General features: G+C 36.7%; 1 protein-coding gene across 1 annotated transcript in view; it reads left to right on the top strand.

Moving 5' to 3' along the window:
* CCDC18 (coiled-coil domain containing 18) overlaps positions 1 to 24,151 on the top strand; it is a 114,166-nt gene that overhangs the window by 39,040 nt on the left and 50,975 nt on the right. The window contains exons 15-21 of the mRNA XM_011939996.1: positions 3,633 to 3,767; positions 3,911 to 3,988; positions 8,383 to 8,499; positions 14,849 to 15,016; positions 18,664 to 18,806; positions 21,017 to 21,180; positions 21,394 to 21,607. Coding sequence (XP_011795386.1) covers positions 3,633 to 3,767; positions 3,911 to 3,988; positions 8,383 to 8,499; positions 14,849 to 15,016; positions 18,664 to 18,806; positions 21,017 to 21,180; positions 21,394 to 21,607 — 1,019 coding nt within the window. The remainder of the gene's footprint in view (positions 1 to 3,632; positions 3,768 to 3,910; positions 3,989 to 8,382; positions 8,500 to 14,848; positions 15,017 to 18,663; positions 18,807 to 21,016; positions 21,181 to 21,393; positions 21,608 to 24,151) is intronic.

Raw genomic sequence — 24,151 nt, forward strand, 5'->3', positions numbered from 1 at the left:
TACGAGCCCCAGCATTTTTTATTTTGTAGATGAGGACACAAAGAGACACAAAAGTTAGTGGCAAGAGCTGTAATTAGAATTCCAATCTTTCTGAATAATTTTTCACTGCTTTAACAGAATATAGTATACCTTCTGTTTCAGCTGTAATCATTATTTTTGACATTATTAAAGTAATTCTGTAGACTCCATTTCCCTAAAAATATCAGTTGCTTGAAGATTGATTGAGAGGAAAAAGCAGAATAATAGAAGCACTCTTGACCTTGGGTTAAAAGTAGAAAAGAAAATGTGAGACCAAAAATGCAAGACGCAGTAAAAAAAATAGATATGGTAGTCCCTGCTTATTCATGGGAGAGACATTCCAAAACCTTCAGTGGATGCCTGAAACCACAGATAGTACTGAACCCTTATAGTTTTTCCTATATATACATATCTATTATAAAGCTTAATTTATAAATTAGGCACAGTGAGAGATTAGCAACAATTCTAATAACATCGAACTATTATAACAAAATACTGTCATAAAAGTTGTATGAAAACTTGTTCTCATAGAAGTGTGCTCTCTCTCTTATGCCCTAGTGCCTCCTTTGCACTTTTTTTTTTTTTTTTTGAGACAGAGTCTTGCTCTGTCGGCCAGGCTGGAGTGCAGTGGCATGATTTGGCTCACTGCAACCTCCGCCTCCCAGGTTCAAGCGATTCTCCTGCCTCAGCCTCCTGAGTAGCTGGGATTACAGGTGCATGCCACCAATCCTGGCTAATTTTTGTATGTTTAGTAGATACAGGGTTTCACCATGTTGGTCAGGCTGATGCCAAACTTCTGACCTCGTGATCTGCCTGGCTCAGGCTCTCAATGTGTTGGGACTACAGGTGTGAGCCACTGTGCTCAGCCTCCTTTGTACTTTTGTGAATGTAGGTTCTATGAGGCATCTTCTTTGAGAATAGCCTAGTTTCGCTGCAGTTGAAGACTTGCTTTGGATGGTATCCTTTCTCCTTAATCAGCTTCTTCATCTCTGCTGGAAATGTGACAGCAGCTGCTTCATTAGCAGACACAGCTTCTCCAGTAATTTTAACATTTTTCAGTCTAAACCTGTTCTTGAATCTGTGTAATTATTCCTTATTTGCAGTAAATGACTTGGTGTCACTTGTTTCAGGGGATTCTTGCTGAAGTCTTAATATATACTCAGTACTTTCTGGTGCAACACATTGCAGTCAGTTGGAACATGTTTTCTGTTAATGCCTTCCACTTACAAATTTAATGCCTTTTCTATTTTAACTAAGCACTTATACATTGTGGTTGTAACTTTTGTAGTTTGAGGTACAACTGCCCTACTCACATGAATTTATTTTTCTTTCTTCACGATTTCATGGATAGATTTGTTCTTTATTGTAGATCTTAGCAACCTCAGCATGCAATTTTTTTTCTCTCCTTATTAAGAACCTTCACTTTTTCACTTAAAGGAAGCATGCTAAGTCTTCTCTTTGACATATCCAAATTGGATCTGCATCCAGATAGCATCACTACTCTTTTGCTTTGGGGCCATTATTAAGTAAAATAAGAGTTCCTTGAACATTATGCCATAATATCATGGCATTATGATACCATGGCAGTTGATCTGATAACCAAGATGGCTACTAAGTGACTAATGAGCAGGTAGCTTATACAGCATGGAAAATGGATCATTATTGTCCAGAGCTGGACATAGTGGGACATCATGAGATTTCATCACACTACTCACAACTGCAATTCAAAATGTATCAATTGTTTGTTTGTGGAATTTTCCATTTAGTATTTTCAGATCAGGTTTGACTGCAGGTAACTGAATTGTGGAAAGTGAAACCACGAATACCACGGGGCTGCTGTAATTTAGATGAGCTTAACAGAAGAATGGAGCAGACAAGAGGAAAAAGACAGTGAACTTGAATGTAGATTAATAGATATTATGCAGTCTGAGCAACAGAGAAAAAATTTTTTTTCCGAGAAAAGATTTATAAAAAAAATTGAACAAAGCCTCAGGGATATATGGGGAAGCACCTATCAGAAGATCTGATATTCTTGTCTTCAGAGTCAAAGGAGAGAATGAGATTAGTGCAGGAAAATATTTGAAGGAATAGTGTCTGAAAACTTCACAAATTTGATGAAGGAAATAAATTTACAAATTTAAGAAAATCAAAGAGGATAGTGTCAAAGAAAACTACTTTTAGACACATCAAAATTCTTGCCAAAAGCTAAAACAAAAAGCTTTGAAAACACCCAGAGATAAATGACACTGCATGTAAGGGAACAAATGTTAAAATTACTGCAGATTTCTCATCAAAAACTATGGATGTAAGAAGACAGAACAACATTTTTTAAATGCTGAAAGAGAAAAAACTGTCAATTTATTTTATATCCAGCAAAAATATTCTCTGGGAATGAAGGTAAAATAAAGACATTCTTAGATAAGGGCAGCATAGAGAATGTGTCACCAGCAGACTTGTTCTAAAATAAATGCTAAAGAAAGTTCCTCACAGAAAAAAAATACCTGAGAGAAACTTGGGACCTCAGGAATAAAGGAAGAACAACAAAAACAGTAAATATTTGGTAAATACAGGATTTTTGTAATATCTATGGCAGTTGAAAGAAGAAATTATAACATTTACTGATCAGGTATGTTGATATAATACATGTGACAACTACAGTGTAAAGGGGGAGATATAAAGGGGCCTATATTCTTAGTTTCTACATTTTGCTTTTTTTTCTTCAGCCTTTAAGTTCAGGGGTACACGTACAGGAGGTGCAGGTTTGTTACACAGGTAAACATGTGCCCTGGTGGTTTGCTGCACAGATCATCCCGTCACTTAGGTATTGAGCCCAACATCCATTAGCTATTCTTCCTGGTGCTCCCTCTCTCCCATCCCACTCCCCTATAGGCCTCACTATGTGTTGTTCCTACCCATGTGTTCGTGTGTTCTCATCATTCAGCTCCCACTTATAAGTGAGAACATGCAGTATTTGGCTTTCTGTTCCTGTGTTAGTTTGCTGAGGATAATGGCTTCCAACTGCATCCGTGTCCCTGTAAAGGAATGATCTTGTTCCTTTTTATGGCTGCATAGTATTCCATAGTATGCATGTACCACATTTTCTTTATCCAGTCTATCACTGGTGGGCATTTAGGTTGATTCCATGTCTTTTCTATTGTGAATAGTGCTGCAATGAACATACATATGCATGTATCTTTATAATAGAATGATTTACATTCCTGTGGGTATATACCCAGTAATGGGATTGCTGGGTCAAATTGTATTTCTGCCTCTAGGTCTTTGAGGAAATGCCACACCGCCTTCCACAATGGTAGAACTAATTTACACTCCCATCAGCAGTGTAAAAGTGTTCCTTTTCTCTGCAACCTCTCCAGCATCTATTTGTTTTTTGACTTTTTAATAATTGCCATTCTGACTGGCATGAGATGGTGTCTCATTGTGGTTTCAATTTGCATTTCTTGAACAATCAGCAATGTTGAGCTTTTGAAGCTCAAGACAATTTGGCAAAATACAAAAATCTATGTAATTTCTATTATAGTTTCACATGTATTTAATATTTAAAATGTTTCTAAATTTTACAATATTTAATGTGAAAATTCTGTTTTCGTGTGTAGCTTGAAGCTCAACTAGAGAAAAAGGATCAACAATTTAAAGAACAAGAAAAGACTATGTCCATGTTGCAACAAGATATAATATGCAAACAGCATCATCTTGAATCACTAGATAGACTCTTGACGGAAAGCAAAGGGGTAAAATCATCCTTATAAAAGTGCTATTTAGAAGTTGACTAATATTTTATGTCTATAACTTGCCTTTAAATCTAATCAAATCAGTTAACAGGCTGTTACTACTGCTAAAATGTTTATTTGCATACTTTTCTTACTGTTTTTAGGAAATGGAAAAGGAAAATATGAAGAAAGATGAAGCTTTAAAAGCATTACAGAACCAAGTATCTGAAGAAACAATCAAGGCTAGTATGCTAATACTTTAATTTATTTTTCTTTCTTTCCTTTTTTTTTTTTTTTAGCAGAATCTCTGTCATTTGCCTAGGCTGGAGTGCAGTGGCATGATGATAACTCAGTGCAGCCTTGAACTCCTGAACTCAAGTCATCCTCCCACACCTGCCTCCTGAGTAGCTAGGACGAGTGTGCTCTAACGTGCCTGGCTGATTATTTTTTTCTTTTTGGAGACATTCTTGGGGCTTTTTTACATTTCTCTATAGATTGTAAACATTGTATAGATAAAAGGCAATTCAGAGCTGAAGATCTGACCTGACTCAATGAACTTAGTTTCTTTAAATGTATTTTCTTTAGTGCGAATTCTGATCTTGATTACTTGATAGTTAATCATCTAGTTCGTAGGTTATCTAGCCTCTTTTTGTCTTAAAACAATTTTTATAACTCTAAAAATTGTTTTAAATTTTAGCTATAATTGCTACTTATTAGCATTACCCCCTTCCAAAAAAAAATTACCAGAGGAAGTGTAGGAAGAGAAAACTAAAAGTGATTCAATTTTGCTTTATTTTACTTGTTGGCTTGTAAGATTAATTGAGATAAAGCCAGAATTTCTAGCTAAAATATGGCTTTCTGGCTAGTATATCTTCATGGTTAAAAACATGGGCTTTGCTGTTAAATTGGGTTTCAGTGTGGCTTCAGGTGCTTACCGACTCACTGTAACCTTAGCCAGGTTATTTAACTCTTTGAATTTTAATTTCTTCATCCACAAATAGGAATGACAAAACCCTAGAAGAGCATTAGTGTGAGAATTAAATGTAACAGGGTGTATAAGGTGCTTAGCACATACTGAGTTGCCCAAAGTTTTGTAACTAATTGCTATGTATTTAATATTTTCTCTTTTGCATTTTTGGTGTTAAACATAGGTCCATATATGCTATGACCTTTATTCTGTCATATGTAGCTTGAATATAAAAGATTTGTTTTAAAGATACGATGTTATTTTTTGCCTACTATTCTGTTTTGAATTCATTTTGTGACTGTGTATGCCCATATAGACATATTCATAACTATTCCTGTAGTATTCACCAAAACTCTTAACATTTAATGCAGTCAGTTCATTTCCCTGTGTTAGAATAGCCCCAAATTTCATTAATATTAAAAACCGATTACTGTACAGAGATTGTAGGCATGAAATACTTTTATTAGATAAAACTCATATAGCCACTTAACTCCTGCTTTTCATTAAACTACCAAACATAACTAGGCAGTCATCTGGTAAGGTATTTCCATATGTTAATAGCCAGATGAGATGGAAAAGAAATCAGCAAAAGAACAAATAATGATGTTGGATTTTATTCGTTTAACATCTTTAGTAGGTTTGCTGTTTAGGGAAAAATCAAAATGAGGAAGAAATATAGAAGTCAAATTCCTATGATTTAAGCTATATTGACTGATTCTACACGTAAGTTATCTATAGCAGCAAAATAGAAGCCTGAAGTCTACTTCTGTCCTCCTGATGACGTCATTACTACCTTCCTTTCATGACTTTTGTTCATGTCTCTCAACATGCTTCAGCTTGTTCTCTGCAAAAGAAACATGAATTTTTTTTATCTATAGGAGAGTTATAAGAATCAGTTTCAAGTTGTATCACTTAAGCTAACAGGTTGATGATAAAATTCTGAACTAGTAACAAGAAATCAGTAAATTAAACCAGTTGTTACCTGCTGTTAAATAGAAAATTGAAAAGGTGCTTATTAGATTTACAGATTTTATTTCTTTTGTTTTGTTTTCCTTTTATTTTCTACTTTGGATTCCCCAAAACCCCCACAAAGAAAGTCTTACAAGAAGAGCTTACCTTCTTTTCTTGAAGATGCATAGCCTAGAGCCCTATCTGGTTGTCTCCAGACTGTGCACCTGAGGAGCTTCGTTGGTTCAGCAGAGTGGTGTTTGTTTTTGTTTTGATTTCATTTATTTATACAAACATACACACACATTTGTAAGTGGTTTGTATACAATGCAAGATGTTTATCTGTATGAGATTCAGGCTTTCAAACTCTGTTCAAATAAATTCAATAGAGTAGTGGATGTTTTGGGTTTTTATTAATTGTTTATTAGCTATAATTGATTTCTAATTTATTTTTTAAAATTTCAGGCCCACAAAAAAATTGAAACAATAGTGTACTCCTCACCTAGATTCACTCTCTGTTAAACTCTATTAAACTCTAGGTACACTCACTTTATCTCTCTCTACACATGCACATGCATGCATGCTTGTGTGTGTCCCTACCAACCCACCTCCCTTTTGCCAAACCACCTGAGAGAAGGTTACGGATGTCATAATACTTTACCCCTTTAATATTTAACATGCATCTCCTATGAACAAAGAATTTCTCTTGTGTGACCACACCACCACTATGCTACGGAGAAAGTCAACATTAATTCAGTAATATCATTCAACACTGTGCATACTAAGATTTCCCCAATTACTTAAAATTGTCCTTTATAGCCTTGCTACTCAAAGCATGGTCTGTGAACTAGCAGCATCAGCATCACCTGGAAGCTTGTTACATTTGAAGGGTATCTAGCCATGCCCCAGACCTGGGACTAAAGTGAATCAAGTATGATGACACAAAATTTAAGGAGACACTCTCAGGATTATATACCTTATTTAAGGTGATGACTGTCAGATCTCATTATTTTAAGGGCATATATTTTCATTGATAATTAGCAAACAAACTTTGGAGTCTTTGAGGGTCTTGGGGACTGTGTGAATGTCCTGTTCCTCAATAACCTTACAATCAATGGCTTTCATATCTAGTGATGAATCTTGCCCGAATGAGTTATTACACTGTTAACTATAAGGTAGTGATATTCTGACAGAATCATAGATTTTAGTTATTTTTTCTCTGTGTGAAAGATGATACAAGTCCCAATGCCCATTCTCTTTCATAAAAAAGAAAATGTGTATTTATAAGTTTCATAAAACAAATGTTAGTTAAAAATTATTACTAAGGCAGCAGTTTATTAACAAAGATAGTCATTCAGAATTACAAATTTTTTAGCTGTTAATGGTTTCATACACAGACTATAAGGGTGGTGTTCAAAAACTGTATCTTATAAGATTCCCTTTTTAGAAATAAGAGTGGCAAAGATAATTTCATGATGTAGAATAGAATGCAAGAGGGAATGTTTTCTCTCATTTTTTCATCTGCTAAGAAATCTTAAGATTTCTTTCACTTTTTCAAGACTGCTTGCTATAACATTATTAGCATTAAGAGGAAGAATACCATTGAGAAGCTCAAATTTACAATAAAGAAAACAAGGAGTAAGGCAAGAATCTTATTAATAGCTAGGATGTGGAGCACGTATGCAATACGTGGGCCTTGCACTAAAAGTACCGAATTTGAGTTGCTGTTTGGTATTAAGGTAGTATAGCAGTGGCAACTATATGAACACTTGGACCAAGTTAAATTGCTGCCTTTCTGAAAATATTTTCACTGTTTCAAAGCAAAGAAGGTTTCACTTCTTTTTTCCTAGCTGACAAATTATAATTTCTTAGTAACTTCAGCATTTCAAAATATTCTCATTAAGGCCAGGCAAGGTGGCTCACACCTGTAATCCCAGCACTTTGGGAGGCCAAGGCGGGTGGATCACCTGAGGTCAGGAGTTTTAGACCAGTCTGGCCAACATGGCAAAACCTGCTCTCTACTAAAAATACAAAAATCAGCAAGGCGTGGTGGTGCATACCTGTAATCCCAGCTACTCAGGAGGCTGAGGCAGGAGAATTGCTTGAGCCTGGGAGGTAGAGGTTGCATTGAGCCAAGATTGCACCACTTCACTCCAGCCTCGGCTACAGAGCAAGACTTTGTCTCAAAAAAAAAAAAACATCTCACTTGAACATTGTTAACAGTACGCTAGTTTGTACTCATTTTCCTATTTTTCTTATTCAAGGAGGCTTAAGAAGTAGGTTTAAATACCACTTACCTTTTAAAGAAAAGGTTTTAGGGTGTTTGGCCTACAGGTTCTTGACAGTTGGCCCCAGTTTATCTTGTCAATTGTGGCTCCCAAATAACCATTTCCTACAAATTAATCTTATTACCCTAGGCTCTTGCCGACTTCTCACCACTCCCTTTCACAGGGCCTTGCTTCTGAGCATACTCCCTTTTCCTGGAATGCCCTTCTAAACTTGTCCAACTCTTATTTATTCTTCAGGATTCCATCCCTTGGTTTTCTCTTTGGTTTCCTCATTTGCACTGAAGAATTAGTTTACTCAATAAATGTCTTCTTTAATGGCATTTTATATCCTAAGTAGGACTGTATATTCACTATTTGAAGCACTGAGGTAACGTTAGGAGATAAATCTGTAAAATATTGAGTATATCGGTGTTTTTCCTTTTTTCCTGCTTAGGTTAGGCAACTAGATTCAGCATTGGAAATTTGTAAGGAAGAACTTGTCTTGCATTTGAATCAATTGGAAGGAAATAAGGAAAAGTTTGAAAAACAGTTAAAGAAGAAATCTGAAGAGGTAAATTAACATTTACTTTATATATAGCGTATATTTCAAGTGATTTTTTTTTTTTAAGATGCATGAGATGTAGGACAAAAAAAAATATATATATATATATATATATTTCTTTCTTTCTTTCGAGACGGCGTCTCCCTGTGTCGCCCAGGCTGGAGTACAGTGTCACAATCTTGGCTCACTTGAACCTCTGCCTCCTGGGTTCAAGCAATTCTTGTGCCTTAGCCTCCTGTGTAGCTAGGATTACAGGTATGCACTACCACGCCTGGCTAATTTTTGTATTTTTAGTAGAGACAGAATTTCACTGTGTTGGCCAGGCTGGCGTTGAACTCCTGGCCTCGAACTCCTGGCCTCAAGTAATCCACCCACCTCAGCCTCCCAAAGCGTTGGGATTACAGGTGTAAGCCACCATGCCTGGCCAAAAGAATATGTATCTGATATAAAAAAGTATTTCCAATAAAATGTAAATTCCAATTTTCTTTAAGGAACAAACATTATTTCAATGCAAAATAAAATATACCTTAAAATTCTAATTCTTTTATTTATTTTTAGAGAATCAGAAGAATAAATTATTAATATTACAGTCATTCTAATATAAAATTACATGACACATTGAACATTGTTTTAGATTTAGAGGTTTAAAATTCTTCAAGAATTTTTCATTTTGTTTTTGTTCTTGTAGTCTGTAGGACTGAGAATTAACTTTAGAATTTCAACTTTTTTGAGATAAGTTTCTCAGATACTGGATTGGAAACCTTTTTTTTTTTTTTTTGAGATGGAGTCTCTCTCTGTCACCCAGGCTCGGCTCACTGCAACCTCTGCCTCCTGGGTTCAAGCAATTCTCTTGCCTCAGTCTCCTGAGTAGCTGGGGCTATAGGCGCATGCTGCCATGCCCAGCTATTGTTTTGTATTTTTTTTTCTTTTTTGTAGAGATGGGGTTTCACCGTGTTGCCGAGGCTGGTTGGTCATGAACTTCTGAGCTCAGGCAATCCGCCCACCTCGGCCTCCCAAAGTGCTGGGTTTACAGGTGTGAGCCATCACACCCAGCCTTGGAAACTTTTCTTGAACATCTTACTCATCTCTGTATGTTCAATTTGTAGCACTTTACTTTGGTTAGGCACTCACTAAACATTTGCTCAAATGGATAATCGTAATGAATTTATTTGTTAGAATTTATAATATTATGTATTTTAAGCTTAAAATTTATTTTTAGGGGCCAGGCGTGGTGGCTCACGCCTGTAATCCCAGCACTTTGGGAGGCCGAGGTGGGCGGATCACAAGGTCAGGAGATCGAGACCGTCCTGGCTAACACGGTGAAACCCTGTCTCTACTGAAAATACAAACAATTAGCCGGGCATGGTGGCACACGCTTGTAGTCCCAGCTACTTGGGGAGTCTGAGGCAGGAGAATGGTGTGAACCCAGGAGGTGGAGCTTGCAGTGAGCTGAGATCGCACCACTGCACTCCAGCCCGGCAACAGAGCGAGACTCCGTCTCCAAAAAAATAATAATAATAATAAAAATTTTAAAATTTATTTTTAGAAATGGTTCCCAGTGAATTTTAATCAAGGTTGACTTTTGGCCACTCATTGTTGCTTACGCCTATAAGCTCAGCATTTTGGGAGGCCAGGAGTTCAAGACCAGCCTGGGCAACATGGGGCAAAACCCCATCTCTACAAAAAAAATGGAAAACATTAGCCAAGTGTGGTGGTGCATACCCGTGGTCCCAGCTACTCAGGAAACTGAGATGGGAGGATCACTTGAGTCTAGGAGGTCAAGACTGCAGTGAGCCGTGATCACGCCACTGTACTCCAGCCTGGCAGCACAGCGAGACCCTATCTCAAAAAATATATATGTGTATATATATGTATATAAATATATATATATTTGTATTTACTTATTAATCAAGATTGACTTGAATATATCAGAAAGGTCCCATGAGAAAAACAGAAGCCTTTATATCTTTTAAATAGAGCAAATTTATACAGAGAATTAGACACACAGGTGATGAAAGGGTAGAGAAGCCAAATAGTATACCACAGAGACTCAGAGATTATAAGCAGGGACCCACTACCATTGTTAAGGTTAGAGGAACACCAGGAAAAGATAGTGTGATCATAGTCTAGAAGCAGGGCTGCCTGTCTGGAGCTGGGGCCAAAGAAAAAGGGTCTGTCCAATAGGAACTGGGGCAATAGAGGAGGAGCACTGCAGCTACTGGCCATTCCCATTGGCTAAACCTATTTGTAATCTAGAGGGCAAAGGAGGCCAAGAAATGCGGTTTCCTGCAATATACAGAGCAGAGCAGGGGAAAGGCATGGGTAGATCTAAGAGTAAAGAATGTAATTGACCAGCACTCCAGACTTAGGTGCATCAAGTAATTATATAGCCTTAGAAGTTTAAAAAAAAAAAAAACAACTTCAGATTTTATATGGTCATGTCTTCTTCCCTCTACCTTCCTTTATGAAGGTTTTTATAGCATCTTTGACAGGCATATATTTTTCTACTCCAATATGTAGAAACTAAATCATCTAAACTGTATGTACTTGGATTTTTAAAAATAAGAATGTCCTTTTTTTTACTATGATCTTCTTTAAAGTAGTATACAAAATACATTATTTTGGCATTTATTCTACTGCTTATGCCCACACTCCGCTTCAGAATAAATAGACTTGGCAGAGATGGAATCTACCTGGAGGTAGGCAGCATTTGTAATAGGCAGCACTCCGCTTCAGAATAAATAGACTTGGCAGAGATGGAATCTACCTGGAGGTAGGCAGCGTTGAGCTTTAGACTTTGCATTCATAGAAACAACATCAGAGACTAGGTTGGATAATAGATATTTACACACGAAATAAATAGAACAATTTTTTTTTTCTTTTTTTGAGACAGGGTCTTGCTTTGTCGCCTAGGCTGGAGTGCAGTGGTGCAATCTCGGTTCATTGCAACCTCTGCCTCCCAGGTTCAAGCAGTTCTCCTGCCTCAGCCTTCTCAGCAGCTGGGATTACAGGCATGTGCCACCACACCTGGCTCATTTAGAACGATTTTTAGAACAACTGGAAATACATACCTAGGCTCAAACTGAATTAGAAACCAGAAGCAGTAATCAGGTATATTTGAACAGACTAGGGAGTAAGTAAATTAGAAAGATTTGCAAGCTCATTTATTACCGCTCAATCGTTAGCTCAACTGCACATGCATTGGCTTGCTAACTTAAAAGTTCATCTGTCACGTGCTCATGTGTATTGATAAAAAACATGGAGAAGAATCCAAGTACTGACTGTTGACTTATTTACCTTTACAGCAAATTATGTCTTACAGAGAAAATTCTTTCTAATGTTGGTTAATATAATTAACACCTTGTAATAGCAGAGTTGTGAAGTTTTCATCACATATAACTGCATTTTAGAAAACTTGATTTGAGTAATAGTGCATCTATTCTGTTAATAATAGGTGATATTATAAAGATGTTCTTTTAAATCAGGGAATATGCCCCAATGATATAACTCACTGAATAATTAAGTGGCCCTAGGGCACATTGGTAGAAATTTAGCCACTTGTAAAAACTACATGTTGATTACCCATTGCAAAAAGCTAATGTATATTCCTCTGCGCTTTTGCCTTAGCCACGTATTCTTTTCTGGATGTTGAAATAAATATGATTATGATGAAAATACTTTGGGGTTCTGAAGTTTTGGAAGATATTTCACTTCATATTAAAATGTTTTTAACAATGCTTTTAAAATAATAAAGTTATGTGTTCATGCAAAATTACATTGTCAACATAATAAAAGAAAGTAAACGCAAAATAGATGCGAATAAGCCTAAATGTTTTCTGCAGAAAAATTTTATTCAATAAAATCAGTCATTTCATTGATAAATATCTTCATTTAAATAGATGGACTTAAATTTTGAGAAGCAGGCATCATATGTTTCTGCATTATATTTTATTTTTAAGCAACAATTATGAGACTGTTTCTGCTTTGGGTACATAGTAATAATACTAGATAAAATTAAGTGTAAGGTAGATTTTATCATTTAAATTCTACTTTCTTATTTACTTCAATTATAAAATATTAAGTACTCTGGGAATAACACATTAGTAGAAAATACAACGTAAAAACAATTCGTTCTGTATTTACTTTTAAACTAAAGCCAACTGACTGGGCTCGGTGGCTCACGCCTGTAATCCCAGCACTTTGGGAGGCCGAGGCGGGCAGATCACGAGGTCAGGAGATCTAACACAGTAAACCCCATCTCTACTAAAAATAGAAAAAAAAAATTAGCTGGGCGTGGTGGCGGGCTCCTGTAGGCCCAGCTACTCGGGAGGCTGAGGCAGGAGAACGGTGTGAACCCGAGAGGCGGAGCTGGCGGTGAGCCGAGATCGCATCACTGCACTCTAGCCTGGGCAGCAAAGCAAGACTACATCTCAAAAAAAAAAACAAAAAAAAAACTAAAGCCAAGTTAAAGGTCGGTACAATGAAATGTCGGTATAAGTTTGATAGATATAGGTTATATTTTGTAAATATTTGTGATAAATAATATTAGATATTTCAATATATGTAATTGAAATGTCAGTGACTGGATTACTGAAATAAAATTTTGTTGTTATTATGTGGTAAGGCTTTGTGTTTTGGTTAGATCTTATTTTTTTTCTTGTTTTGTCTTATTTTAATATTTTGTCCATTTTTTTCTCTGAATAGGTAAGTGTGAGACAGGATGTTCCAATAAAGAAAAAAACAGTATTTAAGCCTGTCTTGCAGGCAAGTCAGTTCTGTGTAAAATAAACCAGTGCAGAAGTGTGATCTGCAGGTTTTGTCAGGAGCTAAGAGAGAAGACAAAACAGATGATACTGACACATATTTACACTAAATTATTTTCATGCAGACAGAATTAAACAAAACAGATTTGCATGAAAAGGGATTATAATAACAGGATTAGAGATCAGTTAGTTGCCTAGGATATCCAGGGTTACTTCCGGTTTACAACATCATCATATAATGAAGAAATCTGAAATCTAGGAGCTTCTCATAATGAGCAAAGAATATTCGGCCCTGAAGGCCTTAATGTTCACCTGCTGGATAGTTAGAAAAAAGAAACAAGTCATGATTCTCTTCCACAATTTACTATAAGGAGTTTAAAATTTCTTTTGGGATGATATTTACTGGAAAGATTCTTTGCTTTAAAGGAATGGTTTTATTTTCCTTCATTTAAAAAATTCATTACATAAGCAACAACAAGAAAACTTAAAGAACATTTACCTACAGCCCATTCTCTAATACTTCAGTTTTCATTTTTCTATTTGCATATATATTTTTCAAAATTATATTAATGAAATGTGATTTTTTAACTTTATAAATTTTTATGTGTTAGCTGTCTTTTTAATTATTTGAAATGGTTGTGTCATTTTTAATCGCATTGACAATCATCACTTATTCTTCCATTCACTTTGGTAGAAGATGAAGAATATTATAAAATATATTTTAAATTATGTTTCATTGTTGATAGTATTTTAAAAATAATTTCTGCTGGCATATTTTTAGAATTTTTATTACTAGGACAAAGGGCATTTATTTTTCTTCTTAATAGATGCTCTTGGATAAAAGTTTCTTAAAGCAGTTTTGGAGACCATCACATTCAAGTCCTAAATATTTAGAGTAATTAGTCAAATTTCTTAGTTGTTATTGTCATTCCTTTATGTGTTTTTTTGTAGCATAAATATTCAGCAGTGTTTTGCTGGGATATTATTATATAAACAACAGCAATAATAGCAACAGTAACAATAAATAGCACCAAACATTATATAGAGCTTTTATGGCTATAGTTTATTATTAGTAAAGGTGAAGGAATCAGGTGAAATGCAGATAAAACCATGGCTGACTATGCTGTTCACTCCTTCTTGGAGAGGTCAAACAGAATATGCTCCTTTTTATAGCAGTGAAATGTGGCAACATCTCTTTCTGCCTAGGGAAGCCTATTTATGACTCAGAGTTCAGGGTTTTTATTGGGGGGTTGTCACATGGGAATGATGACCAGCCTACAAGTATAAAAAATTCCAGAATTCTAAAGGAAGGCGTGTTTCAGTGCCCCAGCCAGGCAAAACAACCTCATCACTTAGGAACATTTTTAAAACCACATTTCCAGACACCAACCAAGAGCAATCCTATAAGCAGGTCCTTCCAATACATCTCCCCATCAGAAAAATGAAGACTGCCCTTCCAGTGACAAACTATAGACATGAATACAATTGTCCCACATGACAGGTGGATGGTTATCTAATAAGGAGGACAGCTTTGATGTTTTATTGCCTTTTATTTGAAACATTGCATTGTATTGAGATATATATATATTTGCCAGGTATATTGTTTACAGAAAGAGCTAAAAATAAAAAATCACAGTCTTCAAGAGACTTCTGAGCAAAACGTTATTCTACAGCATACTCTTCAGCAACAACAGCAAATGTTACAACAAGAGACAATTAGAAATGGAGAGCTGGAAGATACTCAAACTAAACTTGAAAAACAGGTATATTATTATTAGCCCAAGATTGTTTCATTTGTATGAAATAGAAATTTTTAAAATCATGAATAGATTTTTGGTTAGTTTTTTAAATTGCTCTTTGGCCAGATGCTGTGGTTCACACCCATAATTCCAGCACTTTGGAAGGCTGAGGCAGGCGGATCACCTGAGGTCAGGAATTCGAGACCAGCCTGGTCAACATGGCCCAACCTCGTCTCTACTAATATTACAAAACTTAGCCAGGCGTTGTGGCACATGCCTGTAACCCCAGCTACTCAGGAGGCTGAGACACAAGAATCACTTGAACCCAAGAGGCGGAGGTTGCGGTGAGCTGCGATTGTGCCACTGCACTCCAGCCTGGGTGACAGTGAGACTCTGCCTCAAAAAAAAAAATTGCTGTTTAACCTCAAAGATTTTGCATTATAAGAAATACTCAATACTGATATTGTAAAATAAATTTCTATTCCTATGTAATCTGACCTCCATCTCTTATACCATGATTATATGTTTGCCATTTCATACAGTTTATAATTGATGTTTCTTTATTCAATCTGTCTTTGTGTACTTAATCTGAATGCCTATAATTTTTCCTTTTTGGATCAGGACATGGTGTGTGATATGCCTTAAAGAAATGGCAAAGCAGTGCACTAAAAGAAAAATCCCAAGGGAAAATACCCCTGAAAGTTCTAAAATTAAAAATTATTACTTGAATGTAAGAATTCTGGAGAATTTTATACTAGAATCTAATCTTTTTCCTTTAATTCATTATTGAATTTATCTGAATTCTTTAGATATTTTACATTTTTGTTTTTTCTTTCAAAAGAAACCAAATTTACAGTAATGTATAAATTAGAAAATGGCTGTCCCCTGTAATCTTACTGTATTTTCCTTTTTTTTGTCATTTTTTTGGTCTTTTATCTACTTGTTCTGAAGTCATCCTCAGCCTGTCCAGTGGAACTAAAGAATCTTCCTCTCACTACATTTAAACACATCAGGAGGCAGGTATTCTGTTTTTTTTTTTTTTTTGAGACAGAGTTTCACTCTTGTCACCCAGGCTGGAGTGCAATGGCGCGATCTCGGCTTACTGCAACCTCCGCCTCCCAGGTTCAAGGGATTCTCCCACCTCAGTGACCTGAGTAGCTGGGATTACAGGCATGCACCACCACACCCAGCTAATTTTGTATTTTTGGTAAAGACAGGGTTTCTCCATGTTGGTCAGACTCGTCTCAAACTCCCAGCTCAGGTGATCCACCCGCTTGGGCCTCCCAAAGTGCTGGGATTACAGGCGTGAGCCACTGCTCCCGGCCTCTGTGTTTTTTTTTAAGAGATACCTTCCTGTGACTCTCCATCCCTTTTGTTAAAATTTAGACCTACTGCTTGCTATGCCTACTATACAGCTGCATCCTGAAGCATTTCTTCTTCTCATCTATGTTTGATTCCCACTACCTACATCCTTTGTCATTGACTCTGGTTCTTGCAGGATTGATTATGATTCTTGTTCATAACTCACTTCTATAATGGTTGTATGGTTTTCTTCTGTTTTTTGTTTTTGTTTTTTTGTTACTAGTTCATTTGTTTCTTTTCTTTTCTTTTTTTCTTTTTTTGAGACAGAGTCTCGCTCTGTCGCCAGGCTGGAGTGCAGTGGCATGATCTTGCTCACTGCAGCCTCCGCCTCCCAGGTGCAAGCAATTCTCTTGCCTCAGCCTCCCGAGTATCTGGGACTATAGGCTCGCACCACCACGCCCAGCTAATTTTTGTTTTTTTAGTAGAGGCGGGGTTTCACCATGTTGGCCAGGATGGTCTTGATCTCTTGATCTCATGATTCACCTGCCTCAGCCTCCTAAAGTGCTGGGATTACAGGTGTGAGCCACTGTGCCCAGCCTCATTTGTATTTTTTATTCGGTGATTTTCTTTCTTTGTGATCTTGTTTTAAAAGATTTTGTGTTCTCATTAGCTTCACTGAGGTCTACAGAAGTTTATGTCTAAAAATTTCTTCAGTAATTGGAGTAAATTTTTGACTAGGTGTTCCTTTTCTGCCTTTCATCCATATTACACTATGCATAGGTTCCATTTTGCATCTTTAGATTTCTTTATTTAATTAAGAATTGAGTAGGTGGATTTTCCTTGGTTCCTTTCCCTTTTTACCTGGGTACTGTTTTAATTTTCTTCTTGGAACTTGAGGTGGAGGGGTGGATATTAATGGGGTTTTCTTGTTTTGTTTTGTTTGAGACAGGGTCTTACTTTGTCATCCAGGCTGGAGTGCAGTGACATGATCACGGCTCAGTGCAGCCTCAATTTCCCTGGGCTCAGGTGATTTTCTCACTTCTGCCTTCCGAGTCCTACCACCATGCCCAGCTAATTTTGTGTGTGTGTGTGTGTGGTTTTTCTTTTTTTTTTTTTTTTTGGTAGAGACAGAGTATCACCATGTTGCCCAGGCTGGTCTTGAACTCTTGGGCTTAAGTAATCCACCCTCCTTGGCCTCCCAAAGTGCTGGGATTGGAGGCATGAACCACCACACCTGGCAAGATATTAATGGTTTATAATCTATATTTAGTTCTTCAGTGAGAGATTGTAGAAGAACAGGGGGGATATTCAGGTCAGAATTGAGAGGTTAACTTTGAGACCACAGTCATATAAATATTCATGAAGACATGGAGTGACTGAAATTACCTAGGGAGAGAATATAGAATGAGAAGCAAGAAGACTGACTGGGACAGATCCCTGAGGGATGTGACACATGGAAGCCAAAGTAAGTATTTCATTAAGGAAGGAATGAATGTTGCTGTCATGGGCTGCTGGAATCAATGTCAAGTAAAATGAGGGTTGGGAAATGTCCATTGAAATTAGCAACTTGGAAGTCGCTGGTGTTGTAATCCCTATTTCTGTGGAATGGCTTCTGGCTATGGGTTGAAGAATGAATGAGAAGTGAGACAGTGATACAACACACAGAAAACTTTAAGAAGTTGGGATATACATGGGAGGAAATAAAGGGTGGTAGATAGAGGGATGTCAAGGTCTGAAGAAAAGCTTTTTACAGTGGGAAAGTCTTTAACATGTTTAGATGCTACTATTAAAAAAAACCGTAGAGAGATTGAAGATATTGGAAAGAGGAGATAGTAGTATGAAGTTCCTGAAAAAATTAATAGGAATTGAATCCAGAACACCTATGAAGCATTTTGACTTATATAGGAGGAAGAATATCTCCTTTATTGTAGTAGAATAGAGGAAAAATGAATAGGAACAAATTCAAGTTAAAATGGGAGCAAATGCAAGTTAGCATTTGAGGTCATGTGGCAATCTAGGAATCTATTGAATGAGCCAATTCGTGAAGAAAAGAAAGGAGCAGTTTGGTAAGAGAAGAAAGGACATTTCAAATGGGGACAATGAAAAGGAGAACATTTGCTATCATTTTGTTCAATTATTATAACACTTTAGTGTTATGATGTGGCCACTTCCCTAAATAGTAATATATGCGTATGTGAAGTATCTTTATTATTAGAAAGTAAGCCTTGCTTTTTATATTTTCCAAACATTACTTCTTGGTCTATATGTTGATTTTTATGATACATCTTGAAACTGATAAGCTAGGTTACATATTTATAAAAGTATTTTTCTTCTGAATTTAAAATGTTTATTGAAAACTGCTTTACAAGGTGTCAAAACTGGAACAAGAACTTCAAAAACAAAGGGAAAGTTCAGCTGAAAAGTTGAGAAAAATGGAGGAGAAATGTGAATCAGCTGCACATGAAGCAGATTTGAAAAGGCAAAAAGTGATTGAGCTTACTGGCACTGCCAGGTAAAATGTGAATATGTTTTATTTACCTTCCTACTTCAATATCAGTGGTATCTGAGTTTCGAAATCAGATAATGTTCAGTGGAGCATTTGCTTGAGGAATTAATGTCTCCATAGTCTGTGTTCCTGTTGCATTTTGTTTGTATTTCCTTCATATCTTTCATTATGCTTTTTTCTGTATTATAGTTTAATATTTTTAACCTTCCTACTATATTATAAGTTTCTTTTTTTTTTCTTTTTTTTTTTTTTTTCTATCGCCCAGGCTGGAGTGTAGTGGCCGGATCTCAGCTCACTGCAAGCTCCGCCTCCCGGGTTTACGCCATTCTCCTGCCTCAGCCTCCGGAGTAGCTGGGACTACAGGCGCCCACCACCTCGCCCGGCTAGTTTTTTAGTATTTTTTAGTAGAGACAGGGTTTCACCGTGTTAGTCAGGATGGTCTCGATCTCCTGACCTCGTGATCCGCCCGTCTCGGCCTCCCAAAGTGCTGGGATTACAGGCTTGAGCCACCGTGCCCGGCCCTATATTATAAGTTTCTTAAGACAAGGATCATATCTGGTTTATTTTAGGGTCTTACACAACAATTGGCACAATTCCTTATACCTCATAGGCACTCAGCAACTGTTAATTGTGAATAACATTAAAAGTTGTAGGCAAAAATGTAAATGTACTCACATAGAGGAAACTTTCAGGCGATCCAATTATATAGAGGAAAAGTGACAATATAAAAGTGGTTCTCAGCCTTGAGTGATTATTAAAATCACCTTAAGAGCTTGCAAAAAAAAAAAAAAAAACACTGATGCCTGGGTCCCACCTTTAGATTAAATAAAACCTAAAGATTCTGATTTAATTTTGCTAGGCTGGTCCCAGGCATCAGTATTTAATTGGTCAAGAAAGGAACCCATGAGCTGAAAGCAGTACCCAGCCTCTTCAGATCTCTTCTACTTTGTTGGGAGAATTGACATAATTTATAATATAATCAGCTCACCCTTCTACCAGCAGGAGTCAAGAGTGAACTTATGCACCGGAACTAAAACCACAAGTCCCCAGGTTCCCTCTCCTCCGTTGACAGGGTTCCTTTGTGCTTTTCTAATTATCTGTTTTATATCTACTTTAATATTAGAGCTAATTGGTCAAGCTAAAAATTGTTTACTTGGGATTTTAGAAATGTAAAAGTGTCATTAGCACTCATCTAATCTAGTAGTTCTTAAGTTAGTTGGTCTGTGGACATATTTGAGGATCTGGTAAAAAACTTTAGCTTGTCTTCTATACATAGATATACACATGTACATTATACATGTATAATTTTGCATACTGTTTCAGGGTTTTATAGTTTTCCTTAAGTTTAAAAAACTTAAGGACTTCCGATTAAAAAACTCTTGAACACATCCAAATTTGTTGAAGTTTTATTTAGAAGCGAAATGCTCCTACTTGCAAACTCAATTTAGAAATTTCAAAGATTAAACAACGGAAACAGTGTGGACACAAAGGAACATGAACTGTTCCTGCCATTGAGGGTAACATTAACAATTGTTTAATTAGTGAATATCACTTTAGAGTTCCCAACAAAGGGACTTAAAACTGGCTCTTAGTATATTGATTTGTCTGTAGAGGAGCTGCCATATTAGAATAAGCTCAGGACTGACAAAGTTAGTAAACCTGGCCCTATCACTATTAACAGCTAGTTGTATTATCTCAGACAACTCACCTAGTCTTCAGTTTCCTCCTCTGTAAAGCAGGGAAGTTGCACTAGTCTAGGAATCTCTAGTCCCTTTTAAAGCTGAAAAAACGATAGAACTAATAATAAAACTGAGTAAAAACAACTGACTTGGCTCTCCAGTGAGTAGTATGGTTTTTATGATGAATAATTTGATTGTTTGACTTATTTTTCTTTGTTGCTAATAACAAAAATTATAGATGAATGAGGTCCTTGGATATTTTCAATACATGCAAAGCTAAAGTTAAATGTAGTTAGAGTGAAAAGAAAGCTAGGCTTGTTAAATATTACCAGGTAGTAGTAAAGTTGTATTTAGTGGTATGTAATATGTAAACGGATAGTTTTTAGTTGGAGAATTTTTAAAAATAGGTGATTTAAAATTCTGACTAGATATTTTGCTGATATTTGTCCTTATATAACTTGCAGGCTTTTTTTAGTCAGAGACAAGTTAGTTGGTTAAGTTTCTAAATTACCTGTTTTATTATTTGTTTTTAATTAGGCAAGTAAAGCTTGAGATGGATCAGTACAAAGAAGAGCTGTCTAAAATGGAAAAGGAAATAATGCACCTCAAACGAGATGGAGAAAATAAAGCAATGCATCTCTCTCAATTAGATATGATCTTAGATCAGACAAAGACAGAGCTAGAAAAGAAAACAAATGCTGGTAAGGAAGTGGTTAGATTAGTTTAGCTGCCTATGTATTCGTATTTAACAAAGTGAAATAGTGTGAGAATTTGAGATGGTGGGGCTGGAAGGGATGATAAGTGGTATTTTGCCTCTCACAGATGAATAAAATGGAATATTCTTAATTATATACAAAGTTTATAATAAGAAATGGTTTATATATAGTTATAACATTATTCTCTCCTCTTAATAGTAAAGGAGTTAGAAAAGTTACAGCACAGTACTGAAACTGAACTAACAGAAGCCTTGCAAAAACGGGAAGCACTTGAGACTGAACTACAAAATGCTCATGGAGAATTAAAAAGTACTTTAAGACAACTCCAGGAATTGAGAGATGTACTACAGAAGGCTCAGTTATCATTAGAGGAAAAATACACTACTATAAAGGATCTCACAGCTGAACTTAGGTGAGTTAAATAATAAGAAATGATATCACAATTATAAGTCCTTGGATAATACAATAAAATGTGTTGTTGCATTCTAGATGTTTACATTTCTCAACTGCCTTTGGCTCACTTTGGCTCATCCCAGCCAGCCTATCCTATGCCTTATCTAACTAATTCAGCTGTTGTTGGCCACCAAAGCTTTCATCCTCAGTCTTTAGACCATTTTATACTGGCCCTAGTGGTAAAAAATGATTGGGCAAGCATATAGCAGTGGCTAACAGCAGGAGGATATTAATAACGATAATATTGTTCTTTGTATTAAGTCCTTATTTTATGACAGGACTATACCAGGGACTTCACATATGATCTCACTCATTTCCTTACAACACACCTATTAGAAACATATATCACCTTTTTAATAGTTGAGAAACCTGAGGCCTTGAGAAAAATAAAATGCCCCAAGTCATACCGGTAGTAGAGTCTAGAGAAGGGAGTTAAACACAAGTCTGTCCAACTCTAAAGTCTGGGATCTTACATTAGCAGTATAACATAAACTGCTATGCTGACACACATGTATAGTGAGTGGAGGTGGACAGCCAGATTAGAGCCAAAGTATGGGAAATAGATTCAGAAAAGGAAAATAGAATTACAAATTAGGATGTAAAATGTGAAATAAAAGAACAGGATAAAGAGCAACAAGATAACCCAGAAACTTAGATATTGTACCACAGAATTCAGTGTAGGGCCTCCTTCTCTTCTGTATCCACAAACTCATCCTTGGTAAATTTCATGTAGCTTTAAATACTATGTGTCAGACACTTCCAAACCCATTTCTCCAGTATTGACCTTTTCCTGTAACTCCAGAGTCAATATCCAACTACTGAGTTGTTATCTCCATTTGGATATTTTTAAGAGACATCTCAGACTTGGCCAAAATAGGACTCATATATTTCCTCATAACCCTACCCTTCCCCTAACTCAGTATCATGCAGTTGCTCAAACTACAGATATGTAAGATTTTTCTTGTTCTCTGTTTCCATCCCTTTTTTCATCCAGTGTATTAGCAAGCCATGTCAACTTTATTTCTGAAACATACTCTTTTTTTTTTTCAGACAGAGTCTCACCCAGGTTGGAGTGCAGTGGCATGATCTCAGCTCACTGCAGCCTCCGCCTCCCATTCAAGAAATTCTCCTGCCTCAGCCAGTAACTGGGATTACAGGCGCCTGCCACCACGCTCGGCTAATTTTTGAATTGTTAATAGAGGCAGGGTTTCACTGTGTTAGCCAGACTGGTCTTGAACTCCTGATCTCAGGTGATCCATCCACCTGGGCCTCCCAAAGTGCTGGGATTACAGGCATGAGCCACTGGACCCAGCTCCAAAACATATTATTAAATCCATTGATTTCCTGGCCTCTTTTCTGTTATCCTTAGCACAAAGCATCATCTCTCACCTGGTCTGTTGCTGTGGCTTCCTAACTGGGCTGTCTGCTTACAGTCTTGACCCCCTCCCAACAATGCATTTTCCAAAAACAGATTTAAGTTTATTATTTAAAACACAAATTAGGCCAGGCACGGTGGCTCACGCCTGTAATCTCAGCACTTTAGGAGGCCAAGGCAGGCGGATCACAAGGTCAGGAGTTCGAAACCAGCCTGGCCAATATGGTGAAACACCATCTTTACTAAAAATACAAAAATTAGCCAGTTGTGGTGGCAGGCACATGTAGTCTTAGCTACTCAGGAGGCTGAGGCAGGAGAATTGCTTGAACCTGGAGGTGGAGGTTGCAGTGAGCCAAGATTGAGCCAAGATCCACTCCAGCCTGGGTGACAGAGCGAGACTCCATCTCAAAAAAAAAAAAAAAAAGTAAATTAGATCATATTGCTTAACTACTTAAACTTTCTAATGGCTTTCTAAAACCTTCAGAATAAAATCCAAACTCCTTCACAGATGAAAATAAAAACTACATTGATATATATCACTTCATGCCCACTAAGGATGGTCATTTTTACAAAACAAAAAATAGAAAAGAACAAGTGTTAGCAAGTGCAGAAAAGAAATGGAACCCTCATTCATTGCTGGTGGGAATCTAAAATGATGCAGCCACTGTAGAAAACACTTTAGCCTTCCTCGGTAAGTTGAATGTAGAATTATCACATGACCCAGTAATTCCATTCCTAGTTTTGTACTCAAAAGGGTTGAAAACAGGTATCTAAGCAAAAATTGTTTACAAAGTAAGCCAAAAAGTGAAAACAGTCCAAATATTCATCATCAGATAAATGGATAAACAAAATATAGTGTCTTAGTCCGTTTTCATGCTGCTGATAAGGGCATACCCAAGACTAGACAATTTACAAAAGAAAAGTTTAGTGGACTTACAGTTCCACATGGCTGGGGAGGCCTCACAATCATGGTGGAAGGTGAAAGACACATCTCATATGGTGGCAGACAAGAGAAGAGAGCTTGTGCAGGGAAACCCCCCTTTATAAAACCATCAGATCTTGTGAGACTTATTCACTCTCATGAGAACAGCATGGGAAAGACCTGCCCCCACGATTCAGTTACCTCCC

This window comes from Colobus angolensis, unplaced genomic scaffold, assembly GCF_000951035.1.
Source record: "Colobus angolensis palliatus isolate OR3802 unplaced genomic scaffold, Cang.pa_1.0 Scaffold186, whole genome shotgun sequence".
NCBI classification, from domain to species: Eukaryota; Metazoa; Chordata; class Mammalia; order Primates; family Cercopithecidae; genus Colobus; species Colobus angolensis.